Source organism: Bos indicus x Bos taurus, chromosome 10, assembly GCF_003369695.1.
Source record: "Bos indicus x Bos taurus breed Angus x Brahman F1 hybrid chromosome 10, Bos_hybrid_MaternalHap_v2.0, whole genome shotgun sequence".
Lineage (NCBI taxonomy): Eukaryota > Metazoa > Chordata > Mammalia > Artiodactyla > Bovidae > Bos > Bos indicus x Bos taurus.
The window spans coordinates 46,174,350-46,190,591 of record NC_040085.1 but is presented as its reverse complement, the minus strand read 5'-3'; the positions used below and the strand labels follow the sequence as shown (position 1 = coordinate 46,190,591).

The 16,242-nt window shown below is 45.0% G+C and overlaps 1 protein-coding gene across 1 annotated transcript in view; it reads right to left on the bottom strand.

The window, feature by feature from the left end:
- Nucleotides 1-3,089: 3,089 nt before the first annotated feature.
- Nucleotides 3,090-16,242, bottom strand: part of ALDH1A2 (aldehyde dehydrogenase 1 family member A2) — a 125,737-nt gene continuing 112,584 nt past the window's right edge. The window contains exons 9-13 of the mRNA XM_027553896.1: nt 14,770-14,954; nt 13,226-13,390; nt 12,399-12,556; nt 11,874-11,948; nt 3,090-4,945 (exon numbers count right to left, since the gene is read on the bottom strand). Coding sequence (XP_027409697.1) covers nt 4,873-4,945; nt 11,874-11,948; nt 12,399-12,556; nt 13,226-13,390; nt 14,770-14,954 — 656 coding nt within the window. The 3' untranslated portion in view covers nt 3,090-4,872. The remainder of the gene's footprint in view (nt 4,946-11,873; nt 11,949-12,398; nt 12,557-13,225; nt 13,391-14,769; nt 14,955-16,242) is intronic.

Below are 16,242 nucleotides of genomic sequence, written 5' to 3'. Positions count from 1 at the left end.
GCCATGCTGGTTTCAAGTTCCTCATTGCTACATAAATGGCCAAAGGAAACATTATCCAAGTTTCACATCAAAGGCTAATGGCAGGCTGATTTTCCTTTTAATCTGTCCAATAAGCAAGTGGGGATTAGACAATGTACATGCTTAGGAAGACGACTTCATGCTGCTCCAGAGTGGACTTGCCCATGCTCTCGTCTCCAGCCTGTCCGCACTAAGGAGCAGGTGTGTGTGAACAGGGTGGCACAGAAAATCTCTATAGAATGTCTGAACAACATACTAAATAAATGGAGCTGAAACCTGGGGAACAGTTGGAGCTGCAATCATCCCCTTTACTCCCAGCTGGCTTTAGGAATTCAGATGAGGTCCACCTCTGGGAAAGGAGGCCTCCCAGAAACCACAGGAAACCTGTCCTAAATACCCAGGGTCTACATGATGGCTCAACACTGCATGAGAAATGATGGCTTCTGACGTCCTGGATTGATCTGCAAAGCAATGAAGTCTTTTTTTTTTTTTTTTTTTTGAGTTTTAGAGTTGTGTGTGTGCAGCCTAGTGTCTCAGACCAGTGGAAGAGATCCATCATCCGTGACGTTTAATTCTCACACAGTATCGTGTGGTGTGCAGGGCAGGATTGATCATTTGGATCCTACACAGGAGGAAGTGGAGGCCCGCAGAAGTTATATGACTTACCCCAAGACACACGAATGCAGACTGGCCAGGCTGGGACCCCAGCTGAGGACTTTTGGTCACTTCTCTGACCCTCTGATGCCATGTGCTTTTCACTCTGCCGTGTTGCTAATGGGCTATTTCTCTGTGCAAAGTTGTCACTCTGGGTTACCTAAAGGACCTGGAAAAGGTCTGTTATCCTTCCATAAATTGAAGGTACATGCCTGGCAAGGAGTTACAGTGAGACAGCAGAGAAAACTATCAGCTCTTGGCTGAGTTGCCATATTAGACCGTGAGCTTCACGACGGCAGTTACCAGGCCTGGCTCGCTTTGTATCCCAGGACCTGGCATAGTAAACACCTGCAGAGGGAGGGAAGGGGAGAGAATGGGAGGGACGAAGGGAGGTTAATTTCTTAGGATCACTGGCCTGCTGTGTTGGCTCCTCTCATTAGATTATCACAGGTGCTCGAGATGAGTCCTAGGATAGGACTTTGCATAATATGATTTTTCTGGTCTCATTCTAGCTGCATTAGTTTCTCACCTTTTTCTTTACTTCTGCTTTTAACTCATGTGATTTTGTTGTTTTCATTTTTCCTGCTATACTTTAAGCATTCTTGTGGCTGATTAAATATTTCTGGGACATTAGTCCACCAAAAAATTAAAAAAAAAACCTAGAAAAGCAAATGAATAGCTATACACACACATAAATGGCAGTGAACATTTCTATTTGTGCCCCCCCAACCAAGAATGCAACCCATTCAATATTAACAAATTCCGGATTTTTTTCCCCAGCAGTGTTGCTATCCTTCCTTTTCATCTTTCCAAATTCTACTCACTCTTTAATACCTATTCCACCAACAGTTTCCTCCCTGACCTCTGCCAGCTAGTCCAGCTCTAGAATCTTCTAACAGAAAGTGGCATGTGCTACTTGTGAGCTCTGAGGTTGGCGGGAGTCTGGGGCAGTGGCAGTGCCATGAAACTCACTGGCCAACCCCCCAACCCCTCGCAATCTGACCGAGTTCCAGCATGTGGTAACTGCTCTTGCCAGTCCATCCCCTACCACAAGAGCATGCCTTGGCCTCCCTCACCTCTGCTGACTCTGAAGGTTTACTGAAATTACTTTCCTACCTCAAGCCTTGTTTAAAATCCATCTCTTCCAACAACTTGTCTCTGTCCTCTTGAATGCCTTCCTATATTAACATTCCAGTAGATCCACTGTTTCTGTTTTTTACTTCCTACATTATATTTTGTCCTTTATTATCTAAAATGTCATGAAAAAGAATATTATCCCTACAAATGCACTGAGGATGATTTGGAAGAAAAGGTACAATGGAAATCTCTGGGGTGAACAAGAAGACTGTAATTATGTAGTGCTGATGACAAAGGACCAATGGGTGTCTCTGTGTTGGTTTCATTAATGACCCCGGTAATGCCATCTGTCTTTGTTTCCTTTATGTCAGGATCATAAACAGATGAGGTTTGAAGGGCTTTATGCTTTGAAGAACTATCAAATTATGTCTTACCTTATTCTGGATTCCTCTTATCTGTAACCTCTACTTGGCATTTAACAAAGCACTTTTACACGACTATTCTGTGTCCATCTTGTTCTCATTTTCTTCTCGACATCTCTAAGTATTGAACACGAGGTAGACTCACAGAGAGCCTACAGCCTACATTTGAGAGTTCACCCCACGCCCGGGGATGGCATTCTCCCATGCTCAATTTGTTCCTCTGAGGAACAAGACGCCAGCAGTCCGAGCAAGCAATCCCAGTCCAAGCAACATGTCTCTCCCCGGGACCCACTTCCTTTGTGTCCACGTCATCGGTTTTGGTTTTTGTTGCACTTGTCCAGGACTTGGGTTGGGGAAGTGGGGCTGGAGGAGGGGATGTGCTGGTCTGAAGGGTGGAAACCACTCTCCTAAAGCACCACCCTGAGAACACATGGAAAGCAAACAAGCTCTGGCTGGTCCTACAGTCACCATTTACAGCTTCCTTTCTACAGCTGCAAAAATATTGCATCAGGCTGTCAGTTTCTGACTTTTAGTTCAGTAAATAAAAATAAAGCTACTGATAAATGCCATTAGGAAATGTGAGCTCTCGTCTCATAGTCCACGTTTGTGAGAACAAGGCCTGAAGATTCCTCTACACGTTAACTCTCCCGGAGGCTACTCTGAATGAAAACTGTCATTTCCTATGTTTCATGCAGGGTTGGACTGGTTTGCCACACAGAACCGTACGTATACCTGGCTTTATTTATATAGAGTCGGAAATAAGGGCTTCATTTACCTTATGGAAAGAATACCCTCCCAGACTGCTCAGTAACCAGAGCAGGCAACATGCCTGAAAAGTCCAGCTGCTGAGCCAAAGGCCTAGATGGACTCAGTAAGACAGGAAGACACTGATAAACATAGCCAGAAGATCCCAAGAAGTACACAATATAAATGCTTTATTGCTAGCACAGAGGTTTCTTTTTAAGTAAATTAAAAGAAATAAATCTTCATTTTCACATTCTATATTGCAGTTCAAGGTAACTAGCTGGTTAGTGGATATGTTCATGGGGGACACAGGCTATAGGAGGAGAGCATGACATTCATACGCAAGAACTCAGAAATGTGGCTCTCTCAAGGCATCCAGCCACTGTCCTTTGTCAATAACAGCAAGTAGAGATTTCTTTAAAATATCATGAGTAGACACAAGGGTTATAAATAGACAACCGGCAACGTTAGAAAGCAGAAAACCCTTAAATACAGAAGGCTATATATGTGTCGCCCATCTTTCATACACTCTAGGTTAGGTTTGGTACTTTTAAATACGTGATCTTCATCTAGGTTAGAGATGAATTGGATTCGGCAGCTGGAAGGGAAGCTGACACTGCCCACGTCATGGAGCCTTCACTGGGAAGCAGCAGTGTGGTGCTCAGCTGGGAGGAGAGGGGGAGAGGGGCCGGCCTGTTTCACGCCATGCCCCCCACCCTGCCAGGAGGCCAAGAGGCAAGAAAGGTGTGTGGATGGGCCACGAGCATGACAAGTGGAGCTCTGGTGGGGCGTGGCAATCATGGCACACTGGAACACTACAAATGGAGAAGGAAACCTCCAGGCCTGGCCAGCTCTTCCAAGGTTACCGCCAGCAGATCTAGGGCATGGGAGCCAGAAGTAACACTTGCTGCACCAGGACTAGCAGGTGGTGGGCACAGGGGACTGGGGGGCAGAAGAGGTTGTGGATTCCAACTGCAGGGAGAATTCACTTCATATGAATTGTCTGCAGAACAAGGCACCCAGCACTACCTTCTTTCCAAATTCTCAAGTCCACTCAGATCACTTTTTGGTTGATTTGAAACATAAACTTTGGAAAAGATCTTACCAATCTATGAAAAACAACCCAGCCCCTGACTTATTCCAGAATAATCAAGAAGGAATTAAATGCATACATGCACGTGTATGCACAAACACACACACAAACACACACACACACACACACACACACACACCCAAACCATGCAGTGAGCTCCGAGGCTGTGAACTACACAGAATGGTCTCTGGAGCTCCATCTCCTGATCTTTCACTCAAGTTATTTATGGATGTAAGAAAACCAGACTGGGTCAGAAACTTCCTAAGTTCTTTCTCCTTAGTACATCTGCAGTGTACCAGCTCCTGGCATTTTCAATCTGGTCTGGCTCTAACTAAAACCATTTCATGTTTTGCTTTGAAGAAATGGATAACATGAAACGGTAATTTGGCTGCAAAACCTTGGAAAATTGTTCCCGGCCCAAACATCTGCCCCAAATGAGCTCAGCTGAGATCTCCTTGGAGGAGCAGGAGGGGAGCGTGAAGAGAGAGAGCCTGGAAGAGGGAAAAGAAGACAATGGAAAGGCTATCTTTGCTCATGAGTGAGGTCCTCTGTGACAGGCATCACACAAGTACAGCTCCCTTACTCAGCCCCTCACCCCAGAAAGACACACTGGATGTGCCCACAGCTGCTCCCCAGGCCTTTATCCCATTTCCAATATTTGGTATTATTAAGGTGATCCCTCACAGAGTGCCAAGAAACCACGCCCACTGGCTTGCATTCATTACACCCAGCGAATGGTCTACATGCTGTCATTTGAATTGTTAAATAAGGACTGAGTATTGGGGATTCCTGAGAGCTGGGCCCCACAGGGAAAGCAGAGAGGGGAATCGTGCAGGCTGGTCTTCACCTTCCTTCTTGGCCATCTTAAGAGTTCTTCTGGGGGATTTTTACTGTCACAGTCTTAACTTCAGAGTACTCTCGCAAACCAAATTCTCCCCTGAAAAATAGAAAAGGGCAGAATCAGGCACCTGAGGCCAAAACATTCCAACGTGGGCTTTCCCCTTGAGGAAATGGGGTAGAAACCCCACTCCTACCACTGGACACCCGGGACGTGTCTGTGCTCTCTTGGGTCTCCTGGAGATCTACTCCACTTCAACTGAAAGAAAACCATGAGGTTTCCAGGTAACAGTCCTCTCGGCTCAGGATTCTACATTCCTTCTTGTTAGTCCTTGGGTTTAATGTGTGTGTTCAGTCGCTGAGTCCTGTCTCTTTGAGACTCCCTGGACTGCAGCCAGCCAGGATCCTCTGTCAGTGGGATTTCCCAGGCAAGAATACTGGAGTAGGTTGCCATTCCCTTCTCCAGAGGATCTACCTGACCCAGGGATCAAACCCAGGTCTCTTCCATCTCCTGCATTCTTTACCATTGAGCCACCTGGGAGAGTGGAAACAAATACCTAAAGGCCTCCCATGGAGGAGTACAAATCACCTATAATGTCTTAAAGACAGAATCCTAAATAAATACTGTCCACAGTTCTCCACAGAGTTGGGGGAAAGAGTCAAGAAATCAAAATAACTGACTGAAGAGGAACTGGGATGTGGTAGTAAGCTGTTCCCTAAGACCTGCCTTTGGTCACTTCCCCTCCTGGCTCATGGCACTCTCTGGGATCTTGGCCATGGACCAAGGAGTCTGTGTCATTTGGTAGACAAACACTGATGGCACTGCTACCACGGGCAGCACTGGGCTGGGTGCAAGAGAAACGACATAACTGGTCCCAGCCTCTGAGGAGCCCGCAGGTAGTCCGGCCTGAGAGGGAGGGTGGGTGCCAGGTCACCTGCCTAGGTGGCCACAGGAGACAAAGCCCCGCAACCGCTGCTCTAAGGATGCTGGGGTGAGGACAAGCCTCCTTGACACCATGCTCCTTTTCTTCACCTCTTTTCTCAAGTTAACCTTCTCATTTTACCTCTCTTGAAATGCCTCTTTTTCTCCCCTCTATTTCATTGTTATATCAAGTATGTTCTCTTAATTTTTTTCTATAAAATACTCAAACTTTTGTCTTCTTTTCAAGGTCACTCCTCTGTGAAGCTTCTCCTTGTGCTCTCAGGAGTGCGCCCTACTCCTCTGTGTTCAGAGCACCTGTGCCCCCCTCCACTACTGATCGCGCCAGGGGGCAGGGTGCAGGAGGGAGGTGGCTGCTCTGCCTCCCCCACCAACCTGTATCTTACTGATACAGCTTTCCATTCTCCCCCACCTAGTGTGTGGCCCACAGCACCAGGCTCAAAGAAGCCACCTGATAACTCTGGGAGTTATCTGATAGCTTTCCTGGCACCACATAAGGCTCCTCATGCATTTCCAGCAGCTCCTCTGAGCACCAGGACACCTGAGTGGTCATGCCCCCCTCCCCCCAGCCCCCAGGACATCAGAGATTGGGGCAGGCGTGCTGTCCTCTCATCTGCATTGGCCATCTTGCTCCAGGGATGAGAAGAATAAACTTGGGATTGCCCCACTTGGTATATGGTTCCCTCACTGGCTCCAACCAGGCTGTCTCTTTATTACCAGCTCAGCTCTGGCTCTCAGTGGACTTTTTCCTGCCCTTGGGCAATTGTGCATGTGTCTCTTCATCACGGACATCATCTGCCTCCTGTTTGAAGCGTGGTTACTCCCTTTTTGTTCCCTTGCTTGTGCACGCACTTGGGGCAGACCCTGAACCACTCTCCTCAGATCTCTAACTAGGCTGTGAGAAACGTAAGAAAGCCTTCAGAGACAGGAACTTGCATTCCAGTGTGACTGTCAGATCCCAAACCTCTGGGTGCTCAAAGCAATGGAAAGCCCTGCTGGACTGCGGGTGCTCCTCTCCTGGATCCCAGGCAGCCAGCTGCTGTAAGCGTTCAGACTGCTCTAAGATGGAGAACTGGGTTCATATCTGCCACAAGAGGAAATAATGCCCATGGGCCCAGACCGCAAGGAAAGCCAGTGAGAGGTCTTAGGGCAGTGAGTGGAGCAGAACACTGGGGCAGGGGGTCAGCAGACAGCAGTGCCACCTCGGCTCTGTGTTAACTGGCTGTGTGACTCCAGCCAACTCATCCCCATCTCCTGGTACCCAGCTGTCTTTCTGACATCAGTTCCTGAATATTAGTATACATATCACTCATGAAGCTTGCTTAAAGTGTAGGTTCCTGACCAATCCCCTCCTAAGACTCTGTTCCAGTAGGTCTGGGGAAAAGCCCAAGAGACCATGAGATGGGTGGTTATTGGACCCAGACTTTGAGCAATACTGCTGTAAGGTCTCTGAAAGCCTTGACATTTCGGTTCTTCAGCTATTTTGCCATCTCCTTCCAGGGTCTTTCTCTCAAATCTACTGAAATTTTTCTTAATCCAGTTAAATTCTGTGGCACAGACAGTTTCACAGTTAAGGAAGAAGCTCACTGCTGCACAAAAGGCAGATGCACTGTTACTGACACGCCCCAATACCTCTACATGGTCATCTGTCCAGCTGGGTCACGGGTCAGGGCACAGGACATTCAGAAGCCTGTATTCCTGCTTCTTGACCAGACTAGGTCAAAGATGAACCAAACTCGGCGTACATATGAGGTAAAGTAAGATGTTGAATTTTGGTGTCTCTCAATCAGCCATTTTAGGAAATCACTCAGACTCAAGCATAAAACAAACAAGGGTTTCTGCCTAGGGTGTCTGTTTCCCTGCCCTTTCCTTTGGCTTACAGCAGCATTTCTCAGAGCAGGGTCCCTAGATCACCTGTATCAGAATTATTCCAGAAATTTGTTAAAAATGCAATCCTGGGCCCTAGCCCAGATATACTAAATCAGAACCTCTGAGAGGGGTGTCACCAGATAGGTGTGCTTGGCAAGCCTCTCTCCCAGCCTGCAGGTGACTTTCCCATGCACCCGCCTTCTGTACACACACACACACACACACACACACAGAGACTCAGGGCATCCAAACAGCGCTTCTTGTCTTCAAAGCCTGTGTCCTTAGTTTTTAAAATGCTGAGGTTCACAGCTTTCTTTCCATCTCCTAGGTTTGTGACATATATTTTATACCTTGGGCTTTATGACCTCTTGTCTCAGGAGAGCTTAATGAGATGGGAAAAGACAGGAAGACTGAAATAGATGGAACTAGCTGAACAGGCAGAATTGAGAGAAACTCAGCACAAGTCTCTGACCCTAGGAATTAAAGGCCAACCCACTAGGTGAAAAACCAACTCTGAATATTCATTGCAAGAACTGGTGCTGAAGCTGAAGCTCTAATACTTTGGCCACCTGATGCCAAGAGCCGACTCACTGGAGAAGAGCCTGATGCTGGAAAAAACTGAGGTCAGCAGGAGAAGGGGGTGACAGAGGATGAGATGGTTGGATGGCGTCACCAATTCAATGGACATGAGTTTGAGCAAGCTCTGGGAGATAGTGTAGGACAGGTATACCTGGCGTGCTGCAGTCCATGGGGCTGCAAAGAGCTGGAGACAACTTAATGACTGAACAACAGCAATCACCAGGTAACCTGCAGAGGGCAGTCCTCTCCACAGCTCTCTGTAGGGGAGCGATCAGAGGCTCAGACAGCCCTCAGAAAGTGCTACCTCCCTTCTCTGTGCCTCTTAGAGGCGGGCAAGGCAATGCCAGGAACCAAAGTTGCATGGAGCCTGCAGGCCTTAAGAGAAACAATTCTGTCTGGCTGGAAGGTGAAGTAGAGTTTCTGGGACTGTATTAAATAAGAAGGAAGAGGGAAGGACCAGGGCAGGGCAGGTTCTTCTATTTGAAGCAGTTCCTACCACTCAGGGTCATTTAAGGAAGAGAAAACATGTTTTGGGGGCAAACAGGGACAAAGACTCATATAATTTGGACAAGATGAAGTGAGTCTCATCAAAGAGTACTGTTTCCTAATTGTTTTTTAACTGCATGGAGAAGGCCAAATCACTGTTAGTGCCCATGAGATGAGTAGAGAGAGAGGCCTCTAGTCTGTGTGGTTCTGACACAGCCAAACTGTTCCCTGGACCTTCTTTCTAGGCAAGGGCACTGTTTCTGACAGAAAGTTCTGCACTGGACAATGTCACAGGCTTGAATCCTGGTAGAAGGCTTGCCCCGTGATGAGCGTCCAGGGCTAGCCTGGGATGAGAAACTGCTAACCAGTGGTTACATACGACGTCTATTTTATGCCCATGACACGCAGCCTGTTAATGACCTGTAACAGTCTATGTGACCGGCATTTCCAGAGCCAGTGACGGCCCTGACATTTCAGAGGCCAGGAGAGCACAAACACAGGGGCAGGAAATGAAAGAGGTTGAATGCATCTTGAAAAGCAGGAACAGAAAGTTAAGGCAAGTTAAGAAGAGATGAGTACATGGAGACTTTATAAAAGCTGAAGGAATACTAATAACAACAAATACTAATAACAACGAATGGGTTCTGGCTGTAGAGCAAGTGGGAGGTCCTGAAGGCCAGAAGCAAAGGTTCAAGCAAGAGCAGCTTCTCGCTGGTGTCACCACAGACGAAAAGCAGGTCGATGATGATACTAGCTGAAATTTAGGAAAACTTGTGCTGCATTTCTAAAGTAATGCATTTATTAAGAGAAAAATGGATTGTCTACTTGGCAGTCATTTAGTTGATCAATAATGACGATAGTAGCTCACATTTTCTGAAGGTTTGTCAGACACCCTGATGGATATTTGGCATACTTGATTCTCACATTTAATCCTCACAGCAACCCTGTGGGGGAAGTACAATAACAATTCCCATTTTATAGATGAGGAGACTGAAGATTAATGAGATTAAGTAATTTGTCCAAGGTGGCACAGGAATTAAGCAGTAGAGCCAGGGTACATATCTGAGCTGTGTGATTCTAGAAACTCTGCTCTTAGCCTCAAAGCTAAATCTCAAAGCTAAACTTCATTTTCATGGTTTAATGGCTCAGGAGTAGAAATTATTAGCTACAGTATGTAAAGATGTAAATCTTCTGTGCTGGTCATGGGGTCTCCTCTTCTCCCTGAACACCACACATCTCTCCCACGGTGCCTTTGCTCACCCTCCCCTCACTGCCACCTTGTTTTGCCCACCAACCCTAAAAATTATTCCTCTCTCTTCATCTGCTTAAATGTTCCTCTTCCTTCAAGGCCAATTCAAATCCCTGTACATCTAAAGTTGTCATGGACTTCTCTGGCTCACGCCATCTCTATCACCCTTGAATTCCTCTATCACTTCACAGGCTGTTCTGGAATTCTTTTGATTCTTTAAGTGTTGTATATTTAATTTATCCAACAAAATTTTAAGTAATTCAATGAGCTGGACCTTTCCCCACAGACCAAGGATCATGCTTTGCATGAAGTATATGCTCAATAGTTGTTAGCAGATTAATTGTGAGCTGAACATTTGTTTTAAAAAAGGATATATTCAGTAATGCCAGGAAGAGTGGGCATAGAAGATATTTCCTCTTAAGAGTCACAGGATTTAGAAAACATGGATCCAGCTCTTTTCAAAATGAGTGAAAATTCAAGTTTTGGGGATGAGGGGAGGTATCAGCTCAGGAAGACCCTAGCTACCGTTCCTTCTTCAAAGCCATTCTAAGAATCCATCTATATATGAAACTGCAAATACAACCCTTCTAGTGTTCCTCTGCCACAGTCCCATTTTTCACATCCTTAGCATCACAAGAGGGCAGTCCAGCTCTGATCCTGACCCGGAAGAGTCCTTATTAAACCTGATACCCACACTTCCTTGGCCAGACATCACAGAAACTAAGCCACCAAAATTTTGGTTCTAAGCTCAGATCTGCTCTTTACTGGCTGTGTAACTTGGGCAAGCTACTTAACCACTCCAATCCTTAGTTTCTCATCTGAACCATCTATGAGATAAACATAAATGTATCTATTCCATAGAATTACTGTGAAAAGCAAATGAGACAAAATCAGACAATGTTAGGTAAGAAGGGAGAATAAAGCTACATGCAGAGCAGGCATCTGATTAATACCTATCACTGTTATTGCAAAATCCTCATAATGGGTCATCTTCCTATAATCTCTACCAAAACATCCTCTCTACACCAAGAATGCTGCCCTTAAAATCTCTGGTATCTTCTCAGCTCCCACATCTGCCCTCTAAAGAGCTTTCAGACTGGGTTTAAAGCAACGTCTCCACTTGCATCTTCAGCAAATCCCCTCCATTCACCCCATGTCCAAGCTCTACAGCCCCAGACTCAAAAGATCCAACAGGCACCGAGCAGGTGACAATGAGCAAACTGGGTATGTGTAAAAATAACAGCAACCAATATTAAGTTCCGTGAACTGCAGAACTCACAGCCGCAACAACTCCACCGTGGGCGAATGAAATAAGCAAGAAATTTAGATTTTATGGAAAGCCTCCTCTTTTTGGATGTCAGGTAAAGATTTTTAAATGTTATGAGGGAAAAAAAAAAAAAAAAAAAAAAACCAAAACATCTCTCTAGGCCAGATTTGTCCCTGAGTAGGCAGTTGGTGACCTGTTTTAAATACACCAAATTCTGTCTTCTGTCTGGACTATTCTGTACTTTCTGTGACTTCATGCACAGGGAATGTTCTTGCTATTCCCTCTGCCTGGAATATCTTCTTCTAGAAAAACTGAAATGTTATTCCTTCTGAAACTTCATAGGCAAAATTAATTGATTTTTTCTCTGTATTTAACAAGATGTTTAACCTACTTCTATAATAGCACCTATTACATGAGATTATTGGTGCATGAATTTTTCTCCATTCCCACTTAAGGTAAGGGAATTGTTGTGTTTTAGTTATCCTTGTAATGTGTGCTTTGTTTATAGACATGTGTTTTCAACATAGTGTTTGTTTATTGAATGGATGAGAGTAAGAGAATCCACTGATGTGAGTACACTCTATGCTGCTATTTGTAACTCTATTTCTCTTTGGGCACCAGCAACTTGGGACACTTACATTTCTCTCCCATTTCCAGACATCTTGAATCCCCCAAAGGGGCTCTGGGCATTTAAGGCATTGTAACAATTGATCCTAAAAGAATAAGACATGTACTGTTAGTGTGAGTTCTGTTTACATAGAAATAATCCCACTGGCATGATATTTCTTTTGCAAGTTCTATTTTTAAATTCCTTTTCCCACATGAAAATTTTATAATTTAAGATTTTGTGTTTTTTTAAATTGTTATTGGAGGATAATTGCTTTACACTGTTGTATTCGTTTCTGCTGTACAACAAAGTGAATCAGCTATATGTAAACATATATTCCTCTCTTGAGTCTCCCTCCCACACTGTAGATTTCCTGATTTAGCCAATAGGAAGTGTCTCTTCTCAGGATGAAGTCTTTGGTCGGTCTCTCCCATCTTTCCAGAGCTTATGTGCTTATTTCACACAGGCTCTGAAGAATTACAAGGCCCCCGAGCCACCCCCAACCCCTGCCCCACAGAATGTGTTATGGCCAGAATGAGACTGGCCCTGATCTTACCAAACAGTCCCGGCTTGCATTGCAGAAGATACTGTGAGGGCCTTGTTGATGTCATTGGTAAAGACAGCTGCTACAAGCCCGAAGTCCGAGTTGTTGGCTCTTTCAATAACTTCATCCATAGTCTTAAACCTCAAAATTTCCTGAACAGGGCCAAAGATCTGCAGCAGAACAGATGGATCCAACATAGGTGCTTTTCCATCCTTTTACCTGTTCTCCAAACTTCTGCCTTCATCATTTAAATGATGTTTAAGTTTAGCAGAACATAACTGTAAAATATCCCAAACTTTCCCAGAGTAAGATTGCGTACATCTACCCTTAGAATTTAACACCTCCACTCCCCAGCCCTGCCTGGCACCCCTTGATTTCACTGTTTGTTCTAAAGCTGTGTTCTCCACAAGCTCCCAGGCACTGCTCCAGAACTGAGAGCTACTGCTCTGGGCTGCTGGTTGATCTGCAACTGGTCGTTTCCTGCGGAAGTGTGATGATGCTTGGGTGCTTTCTCTTTCCTGGTTAACAGCCTAATGACCCACATTGGGGGGAACTTAACTGTTATCAATGTATTACTGAGACTAGTGATTGATTTTTATGATGAGTCTGTTGGCTGATAACAACTACAATCATAAAGTGCCATCACCTGGCCTCCATCTAGCTCGCTTGCCTTTTTGTCTAGCTTTTTTCTTGAGAAAGTGGGATGTCCACAGCCATGTTTATTGCTATTGTATAATGTATATAAAGTACAAAGAACTAAACCTCTAATACTGTCTACTAGAAATGCCCTGGAAACAACCCCGGGGAAGAAGTGGCTGCTGTTGAGGTCTATGAGCTACCTCCTCCTTGGCAATCCGCATGTCGTCAGTGACATTGGAAAACACTGTGGGCTCGATGAAGAATCCCTTTCGGCCCAGCCCCTTGCCTCCGCACTCGAGCTTGGCGCCCTCAGCCACGCCGCTCTGGATGAGCTCCAGGATCTTGTTGTACTGCTTCTTGTCAATCTATGGAAGAAAGCATCTAATGACTCCAAGTGAAATCTCTGAAAATGGAACAAAATACACTCAAGAATCTCTCATTTGTGATTTTTTTTTCAAAGTTTCAATATACCTAGTCAGATCACATGGAACTGCTGTTAATTAGCCATTTTTGATCTACATAAAGGGAAAATTTATATGGTTCAACCTAAGACATCAAGAATTCCAATAAATGCACTGCTCTGCTGTTACTGACAAATCGTAACTACCAGTTCAAGATTTAAGCAATGTTTCTCAATGATGGAGATACTGGTTGATTGACTATTGACTTTTTACAGAAGTAAAAATTAGCCTTATAGACAGATGAAGAGTGTAGCGACTTGTACTGATACTAAACAGGTGAAACAACAGAGGAGCTAACACACAGCCCCTGCACATGGTGCTGCACATCAAATCCTACTGGGGCAGTATTGTTATGGAACTACAGTCACACCACCAGAGGAAAGGGTTAAGTTTAAAGAGTGAGAGCTAGCATCCTAGTCCATAAAATAAGGCCATTCTTGCCTCCCCCACGAGGCTCCAAGTTATAGAGTTATTGCTCAATTGCTATTGTAAATAAAATAAAAACCTACACTCACCTGGGTTTCAACTGCTGCTAGAATTTTAGTCTTCTCTCAAATGGCCCCCAAACTAAGGAGATGTTGTTTCTTATCAGGAAACCCATGCTCTCATGAGCCAGATGAGATCTGGTCTACACATTCCTTTAAATACTCTCAGTTCAAAACTAGAATTCATCTGGAAATACACATAGATGAGTGGGGAGGACCTGCAGAGCTCAGTCTGCACGGGGTCTGTGGGCCTCCTCCTTCACCACAGTGCATGAAGCATTCAGACTAAGAGAGAACCACATGGCAGAGGAAAAAGCAGACAGCTCTTGTTCCCTACACATTTACAAGCTGCAAGTGGTTTCCCCAGAGTGGGTCAGCTTGGTGGAAAAGAAACCTTGGCAGCCAGTAAAAGGACAAATGGTTTCTGGGAAGGAGAGATACCTGCCCTCCTTGACTGTGGCACCTGTGGGGATGTCTTGAATCCAACAGTTAAGAACTGGGTTCTAGTTAAGATCCATCTTGCCATGCCTTCTTTATAGCCAAGAGACTCCAACTTACCCCCAAAGTTGATGATACCCTTAAGGCAGTCCTAATCCCTTAGTTTTTCAGAGATAAAATTTAGAAACGAAAAGAGAAGTATAAGACACAAGCTAGTAATGCCTTGATGGCTATATTTTCAGCCATGAAGACAACTGAGGAGGAAGAATAAGGAGGTTGGTGCTTTGTTGGGTTCCATTACAGTGTCCTATTTATGTGCTCACCAGGGATTAAGAAAGGACATGTCTATGATTTCTCTACCTGGGGTCCCTGCTCGGTGGTGGGGTCAAAGGGACTCCCCACTATGCGCCTCTTAGCCCGCTCCACACTTCTTCTCACAAATTCTTCATAGATGGACTCCTCCACAAAGATTCGAGACCCTGCAGTGCAGCACTGGCCTTGGTTGAAGAACACACCCTGGTGAGCCTGCTCCACAGCATAGTCCACTACAAGAGGAAACAGCCATGTTCTCAACACCAATCTATGGGACTGCCTCCCTCCCATCCCCAAAGAACCAGGCATAATGTCATGCTCACTGCAGAGCAGAACCGTGAGCAGCCCAGTGAAAAGCACTGGACTGAGAACACAGCTTTTTTCTAGTTCTAACCAGACCCTGACACTATTGGCTATATTAAGCTTGGCAATCTACTCTTGGAATCCCTTTCTTGTTCTATAGAAAAGAGGAAGCAGACCACATTATCTATAAAAGGAGTCTCAAACCCCAATAATCCAAGGGGCTGGGCAAATAATGCAATGGTAGTAAAGCAGTGTGACAGAGACTCAGAACCCCTATGCACAGACATAGCCCAGGGTTGGCAGATTCCAAGTTTTAAGAAAAAACAGAAATCAATATATTTTGTGTAATATTTAGAAGTAAACATAGCTATGGGGCTTCTTAGGTGGTTCTAGTATTAGAAAACAAACCTGCCAATGCAGGAGATGCAGGAGACATGGGTACACTCCCTGGGTCAGGAAGATCCCCTAGAGGAGGGCATGGCAACCCACTCCAGTATTCTTGCCTGGAGAATCCCATGGACAGAGGAGTCTTGTGGGCTATGGCCCATAGGGTTATAAAGAGTCGGACATGACTGAAGCGACTTAGCACACACAGCACAAACATAGCCATACCCTGCATTTGGCCTATAGACTGCCAATTTGCAATCCCTTATCTATAAGACCTTGCAGTTGTGCTTTTAATTAGTGTTTTGGTGAATTAAACTGTAACAGCAATGATTGTCTTTGAAGACACTAAATTTCCTCTATATTTACATGGACTTATATTATAGCATGTGGTAACTCATTTTCTTCTCTTATGTCTTATACTTGAAAACAGTATTAATAAACCTGGTGTCTGCGTGCTTAGTCATATCTGACTCTCCGAGACTCTATGGACTGTAGCCTGCCAGGCTTCTCTGTCCTTGGGATTTCCCAGGCAAGAATACTGGAGTGGGTTGCCATGCCCTCCTCCAGGGATCTTCCCAACCCAGGGATCAAACCTGCATCTCCTACGGCTCCTCCACTGCAGGCAGACTCTTTACCTCTGAGTCACGAGGGAAGCCGGTGTCTGCTAGTTGCTAAATGACTGACTCAATGAATCAATCAATGTACTGTCAGTGGAGTGCCTACTTTTTAATAGGAATTTAGTTATAGAATTCTGATCTCTTTGACAACTAGTATAAAGCTGAATTCTTTGCAAATTCCAAGCTAGGGCTGAAATTCAGGCAATCTGCTTTC